Source organism: Fusarium redolens (genome assembly GCF_020744475.1).
Source record: "Fusarium redolens strain MPI-CAGE-AT-0023 chromosome Unknown BKA55scaffold_6, whole genome shotgun sequence".
Classification (NCBI taxonomy): Eukaryota; Fungi; Ascomycota; class Sordariomycetes; order Hypocreales; family Nectriaceae; genus Fusarium; species Fusarium redolens.
The window spans coordinates 528,634-544,867 of NW_025763669.1; the positions used below are offsets into that span (position 1 = coordinate 528,634).

The following is a 16,234-nucleotide window of genomic DNA, read 5'->3' on the forward strand; positions in this document are numbered from 1 at the left end:
CTCTTCCGAGGTCGAGCAGCCTCTACAAAGGTGCATTCTCTCCCGTATTGCTGACAGAGACGGCATGGAGGTGATGACTCGATACGACAGGCGGTTTTACGAGATCGGCATAAGTCGCATGGTCTTTGCCGCTTGCTCATGTATTTACGCATCATGAGCCAGTGGAAGAAGGAGGTTGGGATAACGAATCAGAAGTTACTAAAATGAATCAGATTAAGCTCAGAACAGCACGTGATCCATCTCAACCGACCGCTGGGAACTAACTCTAACTCAAATTAGTCTCCCGTTGCCAGTATAATAATTGGTAAGAGGCCTATTCCAATCTACACAACCTATACCGCAACATGGCTTAGAAATGTTAAACCAGGCTGTAATTGATACACGGGGTCAGCAAATCAACGGTGCAGGAACACTTGTCAATAGGACTAGGCTGCTACCCCGCTCCAGGCCATATGTCATACTCAGCCGCTTAACAGCCTTACTAAGTCCTCTCTTTTCCAACAGCTGAAGCTTGTTTGAACAATTTACAGCATTCACCAAGTAGGTTTTCCTTTTTCCAGGATCCTCATATGCCCGGAGTCTCTATATCGTTTTCTTTACGATCCATATGCGCCTTATCAACACAAAAACACTACAACTTCATGAGTTCTTTAACGAAACTGTTCCACCTTACGCGATTCTATCGCACGCGTGGGGTGACCAGGAAGTCACGTTTCATGATTGGCAGAATCTCCAGCAAACAACCTCGAAGAATGGGTACTCTAAGATTCTGAGTGCCTGCCGCCAAGCTTTGGATCTGAAACTTGACTGGCTTTGGGTCGATACAAACTGCATTGATAAGAGCAGCTCAGCAGAACTCACGGAGGCGATAAATTCTATGTTTGCATACTATCAGAGGTCCGAAGTCTGTTTTGCTTATCTAGCTGATGTCCCTACAGCCAGTCAAGATAATGAACTCTTGCTCACTCAGATCCGAGCGAGTCGTTGGTTCACTCGAGGCTGGACACTCCAGGAGTTAATAGCGCCGAAGCATTTAACATTCTATGCCGCGGATTGGTCCGAGATAGGGAAGAAAGGGGGGTCATTGGCGGAGTTGATTGCATCAATTACTAGCATTGATATGATTTATCTTAGTGGACGCCGAAGCATATACCGGGCTTCTGTTGCTCATAGAATGTCATGGCTGGCAAAAAGAACGACTACCCGCACTGAAGATATGGCGTATTGCATGCTCGGGATATTCAACATTAACATGCCATTGCTATATGGAGAAGGCAAAAGGGCGTTCTTTCGACTCCAAGAGGAAATCATCAGGACTTCCAACGATCATACTATCTTCTGCTGGGAGTGGACCGATGACGTTCCAAATGACTGGGCAAGTCTTCTTGCGCCGTGGCCGACCGTGTATGAAGGCTCTGGGGAGTTTGAACAGCTCAACAGCGACGAGATATCTGTGTTTTCAATGACCAATGCTGGGTTATCCATTCGGCTACCTGTCATAACAGCGTTTGGGGCTTCACATACCACTGTGAGTTCTTGGTTCGTTATGCTACAGGCGGCGCCAGCAAGCACCATTCTCCAGCATCCGGAGGCAGCGTGTCTTTCAGTTATGGGTCGTAGGGCAGGCGATTTGCTCTATGTCACACGGTTCTCATACCCTTCTCGGCCCATGACTATATCGAGAACTTGTGTCGAAAGCTTCAAAACAGAGTCTCTTCTCGTCATGAACAGACTTGCACCCGGTAGAGGCTCAAGAAAGATGAAAAGCTCATCGGGCGATACTGATGATAACACGGTCACATTTATCCCCATCTTCTGCTCGCCGCATCTGCAGGGCCGATGGGACTTCCACGATTTATACGGGAGCGATATCACGCCGCGCTCGCTGTTGGGTACTATCACGTTGACAACTGATGCCGACAATATCGGGGTGGCGGCAGTATTGATGGCAAAAGCCGGCAGGTATCCAGATCCGAATTCCTATATCTTGCTGGGGGTCGAGAAGACAGATTATTCTTGTTATTCTACGGCGAAACTTGTGGAAGCGCGACAGGATAATTTGGCATGGAACCCTGACGGTTTGGAGAAGACCATGACACAGTGGAGGAAACGAGTCGTTGCAGGCAGTTCCATCTTCTCGGGGGCATATTATAATAATATTCTCGGAATGACAATGGTACTGAGGAGATCTACAGATGTCATAAGGAGTACCAGAAACTGTTACTTCTTGTGTTTCTATGAGGGCGACGTTGCACATGATGTAGCCAGAATGGCACGTGGAAGTTTATAGGCAATCGATGCTTAGACTAGTCGAGTTTTAAGTGTCTAGAAGAATAATCTAAACTTACCCTCCCCATAACCATCATGTTCAATCTTTCCAGTTCGTGAATCTTGTTCTTTACCAGAAAACTTACTGACGGAATTACTGAAGGCGTTTTTTGACATGACTGTAAGACGATCGTGAACCTTACCAAACGGAGGAGCACAATCCAAGGATTCTTATCCAGCGTTGATAAAAGTTATTTTACCGTGGTGTCTTAACCCACCGGTAAATATTTTAAGCGCCTGGGACATTTTGTCTTCGCATGCAGGCGTTACAGGCGGCTGCTTGGCTGGGCGCTTAATGATACAGACTAAAGCCCCTGCAGCAGAAATAATGCCATATATGAAACGACACCGAGACGAAACGGCTTTAGAGTTCCCAAAATTCTCTAAAATCCTTTGCCCCTGATAAATTCTTTGTATTAAACCTGTCTTTTGAACTATTTCTTTATCAAACTTGTTGGATATCTGTGGGCTTCCATGATTGACCTATTTGATTATACAATCGGCTGGATCTGTGCCATCGAGACTGAATATGTAGCTGCACAGGCGTTTCTGGATGAAGAGCACCCGGTGCCTAATTTCATTTCTCGAAACGACCCCAATGAATACACCTTGGGTCGAATGGGGCATCACAACGTCGTCATTGCTGTTCTTTCTCAAGGATATGGCACATCGAGTGCAGCCAGCGTCGCGACCCATATGGTCTTTAGCTTTCTCAATGTCAGGGTTGGGTTGTTAGTCGGCATTGCAGGCGGTGCCCCTAGCATACAGGATGATATACGACTTGGAGATGTTGTAGTTAGCACTCCTGGGAATGGACATAACGGCGTTCTTCCATACGATATGGGTGTGGCTTTTCAGGGCCAAGAATTTGAGATTCGGAGAGTTCTGAACGCCCCACCTTTCCAGCTTCTGACGGCAACGAATGGTCTCAGAGCCCAACACGAGATTCAAGGGCATCGGCTTCAGCAATCCATCAGCGAGATTCTGGACAGAAGCCCGAAACTACGGACCAAATTCGGACGTCCTGACCCAGACTCTGATCGGCTCTATTTACCTCATGTTGTTCACCCGTCGGGCCAACATTCCCATTGTACGGAGTCTTGTGGAAACGATCCATCAACGCCTGTTCTACGGCCAGAAAGAACTGATGCAGAAGACGACATTGTCATTCATTATGGCCTTATCGCTTCTGGAAACACTCTCTGCAGAGATACCAACCTACGAGACAAATTCGCCAAGAAGGGAGTCCTATGCTTCGAGATGGAGGCAGCAGGCGTGATGAATCACTTCCCTTGTATAGTGATTCGGGCGATATGTGACTACTCTGATTCGCACAAGAACAAAGACTGGCAAGGATATGCAGCTATGACTGCCGCAGCATATGCCAAAGACCTTCTCAAGCATGTCGCTCCATCGCACATTGCGACGAAACGAAAGATGCGTGCTTGTGGCACGAAATGGTTAACTGGTCATTACTTGAGTCTCCTCATGGAGACAGTGTTCGTTTTCATGTTGTTCTTACTTGTAGAGACTATTTTAAGTAAAATTGGCCTGAAGCGGGAGGCGACCGGTGTAAATCAGTATATAGAATCCACCATAGCCCTCGATGGCAATTGATATGGTTGAGGATGTACGTTGGGCCGCTTAATTTAATACCAGAACCTGTTTATGTGACGCCAGACAAAAAAACGTTGCACAAAATTCCGTTAGCTACAACATCTTTTGGTCACTGAACAACCAATGCATCTCAGCCCTGTTCTGCTTAATTCTGTCAGAGTTTATCACTCGAGTTTTCGACTGATTAATCACGACTTCTTGCTTTACCCCACTGGAATTGAGCATGCTGTAGAATTACGTTGTGTTGTCGTCAAACCTCAACTGCATATATGGAGCCATGATGACGGTCGAGATGACGTCAACCATCGTCAGAAGCCTTTTTACTATGACTTCAATGGAGCATTCAATCTCAACCTGAACAAGACACCATCTCAATTCTTCTATAACTCTCAGATCCAAGTCCTATCAAAATGGTGATCCAATATCAGGGGGCTCAGATCCCTATCTCGTTCGCATCATGCAGCATCCCCATGAAGATCAAGGCCAGCCTTCCCGATAAGCTTGGCGCCATTCGAAAAGCGGGCTTCGACGGGATTGAGCTTTCCATGCCCGACATCCTTGACTATGGGAAACTTCTTAGTGGATCTCAACCGAAAGAGGATGACTATGATACGCTTGCCGATGTGGCGAAGCAGATCAAGTCGTTGACGGATGAGCTTGGCCTCAAGATCATGATGCTTCAGCCTTTTACAAACTTTGAGGGCTGGAAGAAGGGCGAGCAAGATGAGAAGAGAAAACAAGCTTTTGATAAGGCGAAGGGTTGGGTGAAGGTTATGGAGGCTGCTGGTATCACATTGCTTCAGGTAAGCTTCAATATTGCATCGGTAGTATCAGCCACTAATCACTCACAGGTTGGCTCATCTGACTCTGAAGGTATCTCATCTTCGTTCGAAGACTTGGCCGCCGATCTCGCAGAACTTGCAGATCTTCTCGCCGAAAAAGGCTTCAGCATCGCCTATGAAAACTGGTGCTGGGCCACCCACGCTCCAACATGGAAAACAGTCTGGCAAATTGCCCAAAAGGCCAACAGACCCAACATCGGTCTCTGTCTCGACACCTTCCAAACAGCAGGTCTCGAGTGGGGAGATCCAACTACCAAGGACGGCCTAATCAAAGCAAGCAGCGACGAAGAGCGCAAGAGTCGCTGGCATAAGAGTCTTGAAGAACTAGCCGCCACTGTCCCAGCGGACAAGATTTATCTGCTTCAAATTTCAGATGCGTACAAGATGGATCCTCCCATTGAGGATAAGAAAGATGAGGAGGGGAGTAGGCCTAGAGCGAGGTGGAGTCATGATTATAGACCGTTGCCGTGTGATGGTGGATATTTGCCTGTTCATGATATGCTGCATGCTGTGCTGAAGACGGGTTTTAGGAGTTGGTTGTCGGTGGAGGTGTTTGATGGACTTGAGGGTGAGAACACGGATATGAATGAGTATACTGTTGCGGCTGTTGAGTCCTTGAAGAAGCTCATTCAGGTTAGTGAATGATTTAGTTCATGAGCCTCACTTGGAGAGTTATTATGAAGCAATAATAAAGGGTTTAATATGATCGTTTCTTGTTTCTTGCAAAGCACAAGAGTCTGTCTCGTTGCTTGCTATTGCATCATGACACCTTGCTCGTAACAGCAGTGTACTCCACCAAGTCTCCCAAGGCATTGTCGTGCTCACTCTCAATAACCTCAGCATGTTTAACAGAGCGAGGCGTAATTGAGCAAGGGAACGGAAGCGGGCTCGAGTTAAAGCCCTCCGAGTAAGCGAAGCTATACAAAATTAGCAACAAATCTTCTTCGTGAGCACTCCTTCGACTTACATATCAACATCAACATCTCGGCCCTTCTCATCCTTCTCAGGGTTGACCTCGAAGCCCCATAGTATACGTGCAATGTTGAGCGTCACGGATGCAGCTCCAAGATGCATCCCTGGGCAGATTCGTCGACCCCAGCCGAAGGCACTATGGCCAAGCGTACCGGGATACTCTCGCTTCTCCATGAAGCGTTCGGGCCTAAACTCGTGAGGCTCAGGGAAGTCGGCTTCGTTGAGATGCACTGAGGAAATTAGTTGTTGTCAAATAGTTAGAATGCGATACTTACGAGTCCAGAGAGGTGCGATGATGGTGCTTCCCTTGGGAATGAACATGCCTTTGTAGACATGGTCCGCAGTGCTAGCATGAGGTGTTCCTCCGAGCACAGCAACAGGGCGCCATCGAAGAGTCTCGGATGCGATAGCTCTAACGTATTCCAGCTTTGGCAGATCATCGAATGTGGGAAGCCTGTCGCTTCCTACAACACGGTCAAGTTCTTCTTGGGCTTTGGGGATAAACTGAGGTCCGAACTTGACGCATGCGAGAAGGAAGCTTGCGAGTGAGCCCGCGGACTGTCAAAATGTCAGTCACAAAGTTCCATGTCCCGAAAGGGTGGACTTACCGTCTCAACACCAGCTCCAAAGGGTGACCCTGCAGTGTAGGCAATCTCCATGTCACTCATACCCAAGCTTTCCTGTTCCTCGAGAAGATGCTTTGCGAAGCAAGTTGGTGCAGTTCCCTTGACAACCTTCTCGCGGACCTCGTCCATGAGTTCAGTGTAAAGCTGGATGTCTTTCTGGCGTTGTTGTAGAACTTCCTTCTTCCATGGGGCTAAGAAGCTAGGGAGATACTTAAGAGCCGGATATCGCTCGACTGCATACTTTCCGGGAATACTACAATGTTTATTAGTTTCAGATCGGGTTTGTAGTAGATGAAAACTCACTTGACCATAGTCAGACGCTCCATAGCCTCAGCATTGCGTCTCACTACAATATCACTTCTAACATCCTCAACTCTCCGTCCATAAGTAACAGTGACAATCACCGACGCAGCATATCTCTCCAAATGCATCCTAAAATCAGCAGGCCTCTTCAAAAGATCAAACATCAAAACCTTCGACTCAAGACTCTGAACCGGTCGATACGTCTCACTCTGTCTCTGCATAAACCCACTATGCAACAACTTTCTCCACCGTCTCCAATACGAAGCATAAGGCGCCATTAAACCTCTCATTCCGCCGGAGAGTAATTCACCGCCCATGATGAATCGTGGACGGGAGGAAAATACAGCGCCGCGCTTCTCGAGAAGATCCCAGGCTGCTTGCGCCGAACCGAGGATTATGGTTGGTGTTGGACCGAGTTGGAGATAGACGACATCGCCGTATTGCTGGCTGAGTTCTTGGAACCAGAGCCATGGTTTGCGAATACCGGTCCTGATGGTTTTGGGGCCCGGGGGGAGTTGGGAGCGGTGGGAGTAGAGTTTCCATTCTTGTTGGAGCTGAAGTTGCGAGTGTTTGTCAGTATTGGTAAAGGGATGGGTGCCATTGGTGGATTATGCATACCCTTGGAAATATGAGGGCGAGATATGTCAGGCCCAGAGCGACGACGGCATAGATGATGAGTTTTACCACCATCTTGAGTAGTCAGAAGGAGTTACACCAAAGCTTGGCAGTACTGAACAGATCCTTCCTTTGTCAAACAGCAAGAGAAAAGCTCTGTCTGGAAGCGAAATGTATGTCACTTGTCAGTCGGCTATCATCCGGTAATAAAAGAAGCCGAATACACACACATATACAGCCGAAGCACCTCAACTGCCACCCTCAACTGCCGACCCAAAAGACTGGATAAGCCAACCCCGCGTCAACGACTCATACTAAAGGCATTAAAGGATGCTCTAATGACTCTAAGTTCTCGAGGCGAGATGTCATGTTATTCTCAACCCCGCGTTCTAAACTACAACCGGTTATGCCGAGATGTTTAAACCCGGGGGTCTCCACTGAGCTAGAGATTGGTGGGACATCCTTGTTTTTCGGTTAATTTTACCCCGAGTTTAGATAAAGAGGTTGCATTGTATCGTCTTGGGAGGAAATTAGCTGAGGATATTGAATCATTTTATTCTTTGGTTCAAGGGATTTGATAGTAGCAAATATGAAGAGTGACGCCTGGTTTAGCAAGCCTTTTTTGACTTCTATATTCCTTGGAATAGGAGGCTTTCTCTATGGATTGTAAGCCAATGCCATATCACTCACTTTTATCATGCTAACGGACTCAGTGACTCGGGCATCATCACGCCTAGCTTGGCTCTGAGCTCGTTCCTTACGTACTTTGGAAAACCTGACCCTCCCCTCCGCGGCGCCATTGTGTCTATGTACCAAGCAGGAGCCTGGCTAGGCAGTGCCTCAGTCGGTATCACCAGCGATAGACTCGGTCGCCGTAAAGCCATTGCTTTCGGCTGCATCTGGGGTGTCATCGGCGGTGCCATCATGGCTGGAGCTGCTCATGTTGCGATGCTCATCATCGGTCGACTCCTCGTTGGTTTTGCCGTCGGTACCATCACCGGAGTATCTCCCGTCTTTGGCGCAGAAATTGCGAAAACTCATGAACGTGCGAAAGTCACGGCAGTGAATCAGATGATGACGGCTTGGGGCTTCTTCGTCGCGCTCTGGATTGGTGTCGCGGAGGGGAAGTGGCACAACGCCAATCAATGGCGCCTTGGGTTTGCCATCCAAAGTATTCCTGCTCTCATTCTCGGCGTTGGTGTCCTGTTCCTTAGTGAATCTCCCCGTTGGCTTTGTCTCAAGGGGCGCCATGACGAAGCTGAGAAGGCTTTTAGAGCTTATCACTACGATGGAACCAATGATGATTGGTGCCGCACTGAATTCACTGTTATCCAAGTCAACATCTCTGAGGAGCTGCAAGCTCAAGGCAGGCTTTCATGGACCCAACTGGCCAAGACCCCTGCGTTCCGAAAACGCCTCTTTGTTGGTACGTTCGTTTGGGCAGCAGCTATGCTATCTGGTATTTCTTTCGTGCAGTATTACCAGACCGCTATCTACGCGACACTCCAGTTCAGCGAGGATCGCCAACTTCTTGTCAGTGGCCTTTACGGTTCTGTTGGTCCAGTTGCTTGCTTCCTGTCGTTGTTCTTTGTCGACAAGATCGGAAGAAAGAAGATTCTCGTCATCAGCTCGTCGCTGCTGTCGCTCTGCTACTTGATCATTACGATTCTGGCAGCTGAATTCCCTGCTATTCCTGGCATGCCGACAAATGCTGCGGCACAGAGAGGGTTGATTGCATGTATTTTTGCTGTTTCGGCGAATTACTCTGCTCTTCTTGGACCGATGACTTGGATCATTCCGTAAGTCTCGAACATCTGGCGATTTTGACCTCTGCTAATCGTGAACAGCCCCGAGGTTTTTACTACTGAGCTACGAGCCAAGGCAAACGCTATCGTGCAGGTGGTTCACTATTCCATCAGTCTGATTATAACCCAGTGCTCGCCGATCGCTTTGGCCGCAGTGGGTTGGAAGTACTACGTGAGTTGATCCTGAATCACTGAGCTGTCATATTCTGACAATTTTCTAGATCCTGTTCGTCCTCACCAACGCGCTTTGTGCCGTTATTTTCTTCTTCGTATATCCTGAAACTCGAGGTAAGGGAGTCCCCAACCTTGTTAGCGACGCATACTAACGCATCCAGGAAAATCTCTCGAAGAGATTGACGAGATCTTTGGTGATGTCAAGATTGTTCATGAAGAGGATGTCCGGTTCTCAGAGAAGGCTGGTGTCGAAGCAATCGAGACACGGGATCAGCGCATTATTCAAGGATCTTAGAGGGTCCCTCAGGGAGCAAGAAAACTTCTGACATCTAATATTGGTGCTAAACATAACTCATCTAAATACCTACTAAGTTATGCTAAGCTTACCTAAATATTTTTATCACTTAGGATAGGGGTCTTTATTTTTCTTGCCTCCCCTAAGGGGTCGAACACTGTTACTGTTGGAGTACATTTAATCTACCAACCACAAAATAAGAGGAAGTTTATGTGACCCTCTGAATAACGGTAGGATCTATTTTTATGTGTAGTAAGAATTACATCCTATAATACTCAGGTATTTCTTTCCAATGACTGAAGTATATACAAATAAGTTCCAAGCGCCAAGCTTAGATAGTGTGTGCGTATCGGGGAGCTTAAAGGCACTGAGAGTACCACTCACTGTGCTTAGTACACTTCAGGCCAGAGGCGCACTTGGTAGGACCAGTGTAGCTAGCACCACCACCGCACTGAGCGTAAGCAGCTGCAGTGACGCTTGAGCCGTTGCCCTTGGCAGGCTTGGCCGCAGTTTGGGTAGCAGCCTGCTTGACAGTGGTGCTGGTTGGCTTGGAAGCAGCAGTCTTGGTGCTAACAGCCTTCTCAGTTGAAGCACCCTTGGAGGCAGAGCTAGAGGCAGTAGATTGCCAGCCACGCTTACGAGAAAGCTCGTACCACCAGTTCCTCAACATCCAGCCATCAAAGTCAGTGACATGAGTTGCTGAACCAGCAAGCATGATGAAGCTTGTCTGGCCGGTGGGAGTCCAGTCGTAGAAATCGTCAAGGGCAAAGGTATGACCGATCTCATGCTCAAGAATGTGAATGTCCTTTTGACCAAGGAGATCCATGAAGTACTCTCGACCAATGCGCTGACCCCAGTCACCACCGGCTCCACCCTGCATGCCATCGGTCAGCCAGAGGGAGTTATCGTAGTGTCGCTCAGCACCTCCGGGGCAGCTGCTGTAGTCACCGTCCTGGTGGAAGAAACGACCGCACTTCTCAGAACACTGGGGAATGCCCTCGGCGTCAGTGTCAGTGTAGATATCAAGACCTTCAGTAGAACCCTGGAGAAGACTCTTGTTCTTGACAGCCCATCCAACAACATTGATCTTGACATCCTCGTAAGGAAAGTTATCATATCCTGAAACCCACTTCATCCAAGCACTATAAGAGTCCTGAAGAGCACTAGCAACCTTTGTACGCTGCTCAGCAGTCACAGAAGCGCTAGACTCCCAGCGAACACAGACGTTGAGCTGGCCCTTTCCAGCGATGACTTGGTCCCAGCCGTAGTTCTTGAAACCGAGGGCGTCGCTGTAGGTTTTGACTTCGTGATCCCAAACTTCCTTGAGAGGGGTGGCGAGGTCGGAGGGCGGGTTCCAGCCTGACTGGCGCTTGGTCGGACGGTTCCGGGGGATAGAGGTCCAGGAGCGGGCTTTGACGGGTGTGAGAGCTTTCCAAACGGAGCCATCCAGGTCGGATTTGGCGGAGTTGGGGTGGGCTACGGTCGACGTAGCGAGGGCCATGAGGCCGGCGGCGGAAGAGAAGCGCATGGTGGTGTGTGAAAGAAAGAATGTGAAGTTGTTAAACGAGTGTTGAGTTGGAAAGAAACGAATGAACAGAAAACGAATGTCTACCAGAGATGCTTGCTGAGGTTCAACTTACACGTCCCAAGCTTATGTTATATATGGAATCGCATCATATCCTGTTACGAGATATTGGAAGAGTCTGATTGGCGGGATAATAAGACGGAAACAATAGATTCTCCATCGTGAGAGTTGATCCATAAATTCCGGGGGGGTTCAAGGACAGGGCATTTCCGTCTGTGCTCTTCCGGTTTATCAATCTCCTAATATGGTGCATCTCCCCGGTATGGCATGTCATCGTGCCCAATGGGGAAGCTCTGGGCATCTTGTTGACGCCCGTGTAATTATCCCTTGTCATTGACCAGTTCTTTGGGATGTTCTTCGGCGAACCTTATATTAAGCTTCAATAAGACACATAAATAGTCCTCGACTCTACCTCTTCTAGGCATTATAAGATTATATCTATCGAATTTCGATTTCACCCGAGCTGATGCGAATTTGCCCAACAGAAGTTCTTACTTAACTGTTGTACTTTGATCAGGCACGGAGTTACTTTGAACGTGCACATGTAAGCTCGTGTTTTTCCATTCATCTCCGCCCAAACATCCTTCGTTTCAGGCCATGATCAGGTAATCAAATCACACGGAACTTGCCGTCCGCCTAAGTCTTCTTCTCTTCGATGGTGTTGTTGATAGTCTGTTTCATGTTCCAGCGCTTGTTCATCCTTAATCTAAGACAAGCAAGGTTCATCCGAACCCGCGCATAGCAAATGGATCTGATAAGTGAATTAGACGATGACATGAAGTGGGAAGCATCACAATGTTATACGCGCATCCCCTATGGCACGTGGGGCTATTTCGGCCAAACCCGAATCGGCTTTAGACCCGAAAACACGAAGCAAAGCAAAGCAAACCCGAAGCCCCGCCTGAACCATCTCAGACTCATATCAATTGAAACGCGAGCGAATCGGAAACAGAAACAATGAGAACAACAATCGCTTGTGAGAGGTAACTAATCATATCTGACAACCCATGTGTGATGTTCTAATTCTGTTGTAGATGCAGGTAACATAGCTCTTCTAAGACCCAAGACTTCATCTGACCACCATCGATAGAAGATCCAAAGTCAAGTGCAGACATAATGGCCAGCCCCCTTGTGCGGGCTGCATAAAGAGTGGTTGTACTGAGACTTGCGTCTTGAGTGGCCCTGTACTTGGCCAGAGCTCCGGGTCAAAAAGGCCTGCTAAAAGGCAGCGACTGAGTGTAGATCAGTCGCGAACAGATGTCTCGGGGGATGTCTGGCAAGATGTCAGTCAAGTCTTTTATCAAACGCCACGGACTCAGGTGATAAGTGCTATCAACTTGTTTCGAGCTCAGTTTCCTGAGTTTGGATTTCTTCATCCAGATGATCTTGAGTATCGGCAAGATGAACTCAGCACCGTTCAGAAACTTCGACTTCTTGTCATTGTTGCAGTGTCACATCGATATACAGAATCTTACACCACAGATATCAACAATAAGAATATTCTCTTTATAGCCAGCGAGGTGCAGAAGAGGGTGACGAGTGGTCCAAGCCTGGCTCTCATCCAGACGTTCCTCGTACTCTCGCTCTGCAACTGGGGAGATGGAGATGGTTTCAATGCATGGATGCACTGCGGTATCGCAACACGGATGGCTCAAGGGTTACTCAGCACGGGCTTCGCAAGTTGCGGCAAAAGAGAGACCCTCTCGGAACTTGAGAAGAGAACTTTATGGACTTGCTTCAAGATGGATAGGCTCTTGAGTTGCGGCAAGAGACGACAGGCTATGTTCTCTGATGGAGATGTGCACTTCTCCCTACCGGTGAACGACACCCAATTTCTCTTTGGGCAGAGTCCTCAGTCATCATCGATAGATGGCAACCTTCGAAGCTATGGGCCAGATGATCATCTTGTTCTTCTAACTCAAGGTTTACGTATCTGGTCGAGAGTTCATACGTGGATAGCCGAGGGTGGCAGAAGACAGCCTGGTATGACGGAGCCTGAACAATGCCCTTTTAATGAGACTTCGGATTGGAGTAAGATGAAGCAGGATTTGGTCAAGTGGCGAGAGTCTCAGGATGTTTTGATGAAGTATCCTGCCACGAAGGTATCGGTGCATGCTCAGCGTGGACAAGCTGAGAGGTTTGGATACATCAACTTGGTCTACTACGTCAGGTAAGTACATGCAACCTCGGCGTGAAGCACTATACTGATCAATCGTAGTTTACTCTTTCTCTGCCGAGAATTTATCCCTTTCAGTCCAGTAGATGAAATCAAGCCTCGCGGCCCCATCGAACCACCACTCCTCAAAGCCCGAGGCCCTGATGCATTCTGGCTCCAAAACGTCTTCGATCTCTACGACGCAGCATCCCAAATATCCTCTCTCCTCTCCGATCTCGAACACGTCGGCTGTCCCCTCCGCACCCCCTTCTCCGGCCTATGCGCCTTCTCCTCTACACTATGGAGTATCTACGGCGCAGCGTTTCCAAACTTTATGGGCTTTTCAGAAAGTCAAACCTCTGACGCAGACGCTCAAGCAGAGAGAACAATGGCTGTTTTGGTAAGAATAGGAAAGGTTTGGAGATTAGCGGAAGAGTGGATTGACGTTCTTAACACGGCGAAGAGTATTATGACGAGGGTTAGTGAGGGGAGGAGGGTTAAGAGATCGAGGTATGATTACCCGGAGTTGGAGGATTCTATTCATCTTGCGCCGTTGCAGGGGATGCCGAGACAGACGTTTGATAGGCCTGCGGGTTTGGTCTCGGCGGACGATGGGTCCAAATTGCATCAGTTGGTTGCGGGTGATGTTGATCAGGGGATCGAGGCGGAGGGGCTTGCGTTCTTGGAGGAGGGGAGTGGGAGTGAGTTTGTGGGTGAGGATTGGTGGAGGTTGTTGTCGTTTTGTGATGATCCGCATCTTTTGTCGACAAGTATGGATAATATGGGAGATGAGAGCGTAGCTTAGATCTCTATTTCCCACCTGCCACGAATCCAATGCTCATTATTATGCTAAAGTTGATTCAGCTAGCAACTATGAACGAAATACATATCATGATCTTTGGTACAGCCCGGGTCTGGTCACGTCCCTTGAAACCCGAAGATAGTACCCAGACCCGAATCGCTTGTTCTAAGCCGAGTGGCTTCAACTCCACCTCAGTTCTGATATGAACCTACAAAGCTTAACCTCAACCCATATAAAACCCTCCATTCTCCGTTCACTATAATCCACCACCGCCTCCCCATCCGAATCTTTATTGACTGTATCACGGCTTCTTACAACGACACAATGGGTGACCTTCAACTCTCTTCGGCCACAGAGCCCCATCTCATGCACCGCTCCCTCCTCACCCGTCCAGAAACCGTAACATCTGCCTCGGGTGTTTGGATCACACTCTCTTCTGGCCGCAAGATCCTCGATGGCTGCGCAGGCGCTGCAGTTGCCATCATCGGCCATGGAAACACTGAAGTCCGCGATGCAATGATGGAGCAGATGTCAAGTGTGTCATACGTGCACACCATGGCCTACACAACCGACAGTGCAGAGGATCTCGCGAACTATATCCTAGAAGGAGAACCTTTTGATCTGACACGGGCGTACTTCGTCTGTTCGGGAAGTGAAGCTATGGATTCGGCTATGAAAATTGCTCGGCAGTTCCATGTTGAGAATGGGCAGCCGCAACGAACAAAGTTTGTTTCGAGAAGACAGGCTTATCATGGGAACACAATTGGCGCTATGAGCGTGGGCAGTTTCGTGGCCAGAAGAGCGCCATATGAGGGTGCCATTCTTCTCGACAATGTGAGCTACGTTAGTCCCGCATATGAATATCGGGTACGAAGAGACGACGAAACAGAACAGGACTACGCTCAGAGACTTGTTGATGAAATCGAAGCTGAGTTCCAAGCCGTCGGTCCGGATACAATTATGGCTTTCGTAGCAGAGACAGTTGGTGGGGCAACAGCAGGCTGTATCAGTCCTCCAGCTGGTTATTTCGAAGGTGTTGGGAAAGTCTGTCGGAAATACGGTATTCTCCTTATTCTTGATGAAGTTATGTGCGGAGTCGGCCGTTGCGGTACATTCTTCGCTTTTGAGCAAGACGGCGACGTTCGTCCTGATATCGTCACCACAGGTAAAGGTCTCGGAGGCGGATATGCCCCTATCGCTGCGACGTTGGTGCATAGAAATATCATCAAGATATTGAAGAAGGGAACAGCGAGCTTCAACCATGGACATACGTATCAAGCTCATCCTGTCAGTTGCGCCGCTGCACTAGCGATTCAGAAGATAATCCGCAGAGATAACTTGGTATCTCGAGCTGCCACCCTCGGAGCACGATTACATAAATCTCTGGTCGACATTTTCCGAGATCTGGAGTTTGTGGGGAATATCCGAGGAAGGGGGTTGTTTTGGGGTATTGAGTTTGTGAAGGATAAGAAGACTAAGACACCATTTGATAGCAAGATTCGGTTTGGGGTGAGGGTTCAGGAGAGGGCGTTTCAGCTTGGACTCGCGGTTTATCCTGGTTCTGGTACGGCTGATGGTTACTCTGGGGACCATGTTATTGTGTCGCCGCCGCTGACGATTACGGAGGATGAGATGGATGAGTTGATTGGGTTGTTGAAGAGGGCTTATGATGATGTTGCTGCTGGCTTTAGCTAAGTTACACAAAATGTGAGAATCATAGCCCTGGGTACATAAGGGTGAACGGAAGTTCCCTTCTCTCCACCAGCTGAAACAAATTTGTGCGCCACATTTACAATCACAATTGTTGGCACAATGGTTGGCTTACCTAGCATGCCCATTGCTTGGCATAAGCAGCCGCTCAAGAGGATGGAACACGAAGATGGATATACGAATTTTAAAGGCTGCAGGCGCTGCACTTTGCTATGATGCACACGTGTAATTCATTACACAGATAGAAGACCATGTTTGCTGTATATGGTTGTCGATCGTATTTGTTACTATGAGTAGAAGGGTAGGGAGCAAGGTTCCATGACGGAAAGAAGTTCCAAGCACAATGGAAGCAGGATAATCGCGGGCTCAAGTCATGGACTCTGCGGCCTTTCTGCTAATTTCTGG

The 16,234-nt window shown here is 48.3% G+C and overlaps 7 protein-coding genes across 7 annotated transcripts; 5 read left to right on the top strand and 2 right to left on the bottom strand.

The window, feature by feature from the left end:
• Positions 1–1,216: 1,216 nt before the first annotated feature.
• Positions 1,217–3,945, top strand: BKA55DRAFT_592615 (uncharacterized protein; the record flags this gene model as incomplete). The annotated part of the gene is made up of 3 exons (XM_046195420.1): positions 1,217–2,260; positions 2,851–3,573; positions 3,667–3,945. The coding sequence occupies 3 exons, from the start codon at positions 1,217–1,219 to the stop codon at positions 3,943–3,945; spliced, it is 2,046 nt and encodes a 681-aa protein (XP_046050812.1).
• Positions 3,946–4,355: 410 nt separating this feature from the next.
• On the top strand, positions 4,356–5,432 carry BKA55DRAFT_508555 (xylose isomerase-like protein; the record flags this gene model as incomplete). The annotated part of the gene is made up of 2 exons (XM_046187445.1): positions 4,356–4,748; positions 4,797–5,432. The coding sequence occupies 2 exons, from the start codon at positions 4,356–4,358 to the stop codon at positions 5,430–5,432; spliced, it is 1,029 nt and encodes a 342-aa protein (XP_046050813.1).
• Positions 5,433–5,547: 115 nt separating this feature from the next.
• BKA55DRAFT_508019 (cytochrome P450) lies at positions 5,548–7,378 on the bottom strand (the record flags this gene model as incomplete). Its single annotated transcript, XM_046187385.1, has 6 exons — positions 5,548–5,704; positions 5,755–5,989; positions 6,035–6,317; positions 6,368–6,638; positions 6,689–7,242; positions 7,307–7,378. The coding sequence occupies 6 exons, from the start codon at positions 7,376–7,378 to the stop codon at positions 5,548–5,550; spliced, it is 1,572 nt and encodes a 523-aa protein (XP_046050814.1).
• Positions 7,379–7,892: 514 nt separating this feature from the next.
• On the top strand, positions 7,893–9,577 carry BKA55DRAFT_592618 (general substrate transporter; the record flags this gene model as incomplete). The annotated part of the gene is made up of 5 exons (XM_046195421.1): positions 7,893–7,969; positions 8,017–9,102; positions 9,151–9,280; positions 9,330–9,396; positions 9,444–9,577. 5 exons carry the CDS (start codon positions 7,893–7,895, stop codon positions 9,575–9,577), a joined length of 1,494 nt encoding a protein of 497 aa, XP_046050815.1.
• A 358-nt stretch (positions 9,578–9,935) lies between these two features.
• BKA55DRAFT_592619 (uncharacterized protein) lies at positions 9,936–11,105 on the bottom strand (the record flags this gene model as incomplete). Its single annotated transcript, XM_046195422.1, has 1 exon — positions 9,936–11,105. One exon carries the CDS (start codon positions 11,103–11,105, stop codon positions 9,936–9,938), a length of 1,170 nt encoding a protein of 389 aa, XP_046050816.1.
• A 1,014-nt stretch (positions 11,106–12,119) lies between these two features.
• Positions 12,120–14,283, top strand: BKA55DRAFT_725474 (uncharacterized protein; the record flags this gene model as incomplete). Its single annotated transcript, XM_046201113.1, has 3 exons — positions 12,120–12,145; positions 12,229–13,332; positions 13,381–14,283. 3 exons carry the CDS (start codon positions 12,120–12,122, stop codon positions 14,120–14,122), a joined length of 1,872 nt encoding a protein of 623 aa, XP_046050817.1. The 3' UTR covers positions 14,123–14,283.
• Positions 14,284–14,443: 160 nt separating this feature from the next.
• BKA55DRAFT_592621 (pyridoxal phosphate-dependent transferase) lies at positions 14,444–15,814 on the top strand (the record flags this gene model as incomplete). The annotated part of the gene is made up of 1 exon (XM_046195423.1): positions 14,444–15,814. The coding sequence occupies one exon, from the start codon at positions 14,444–14,446 to the stop codon at positions 15,812–15,814; it is 1,371 nt and encodes a 456-aa protein (XP_046050818.1).
• Positions 15,815–16,234: the final 420 nt, after the last annotated feature.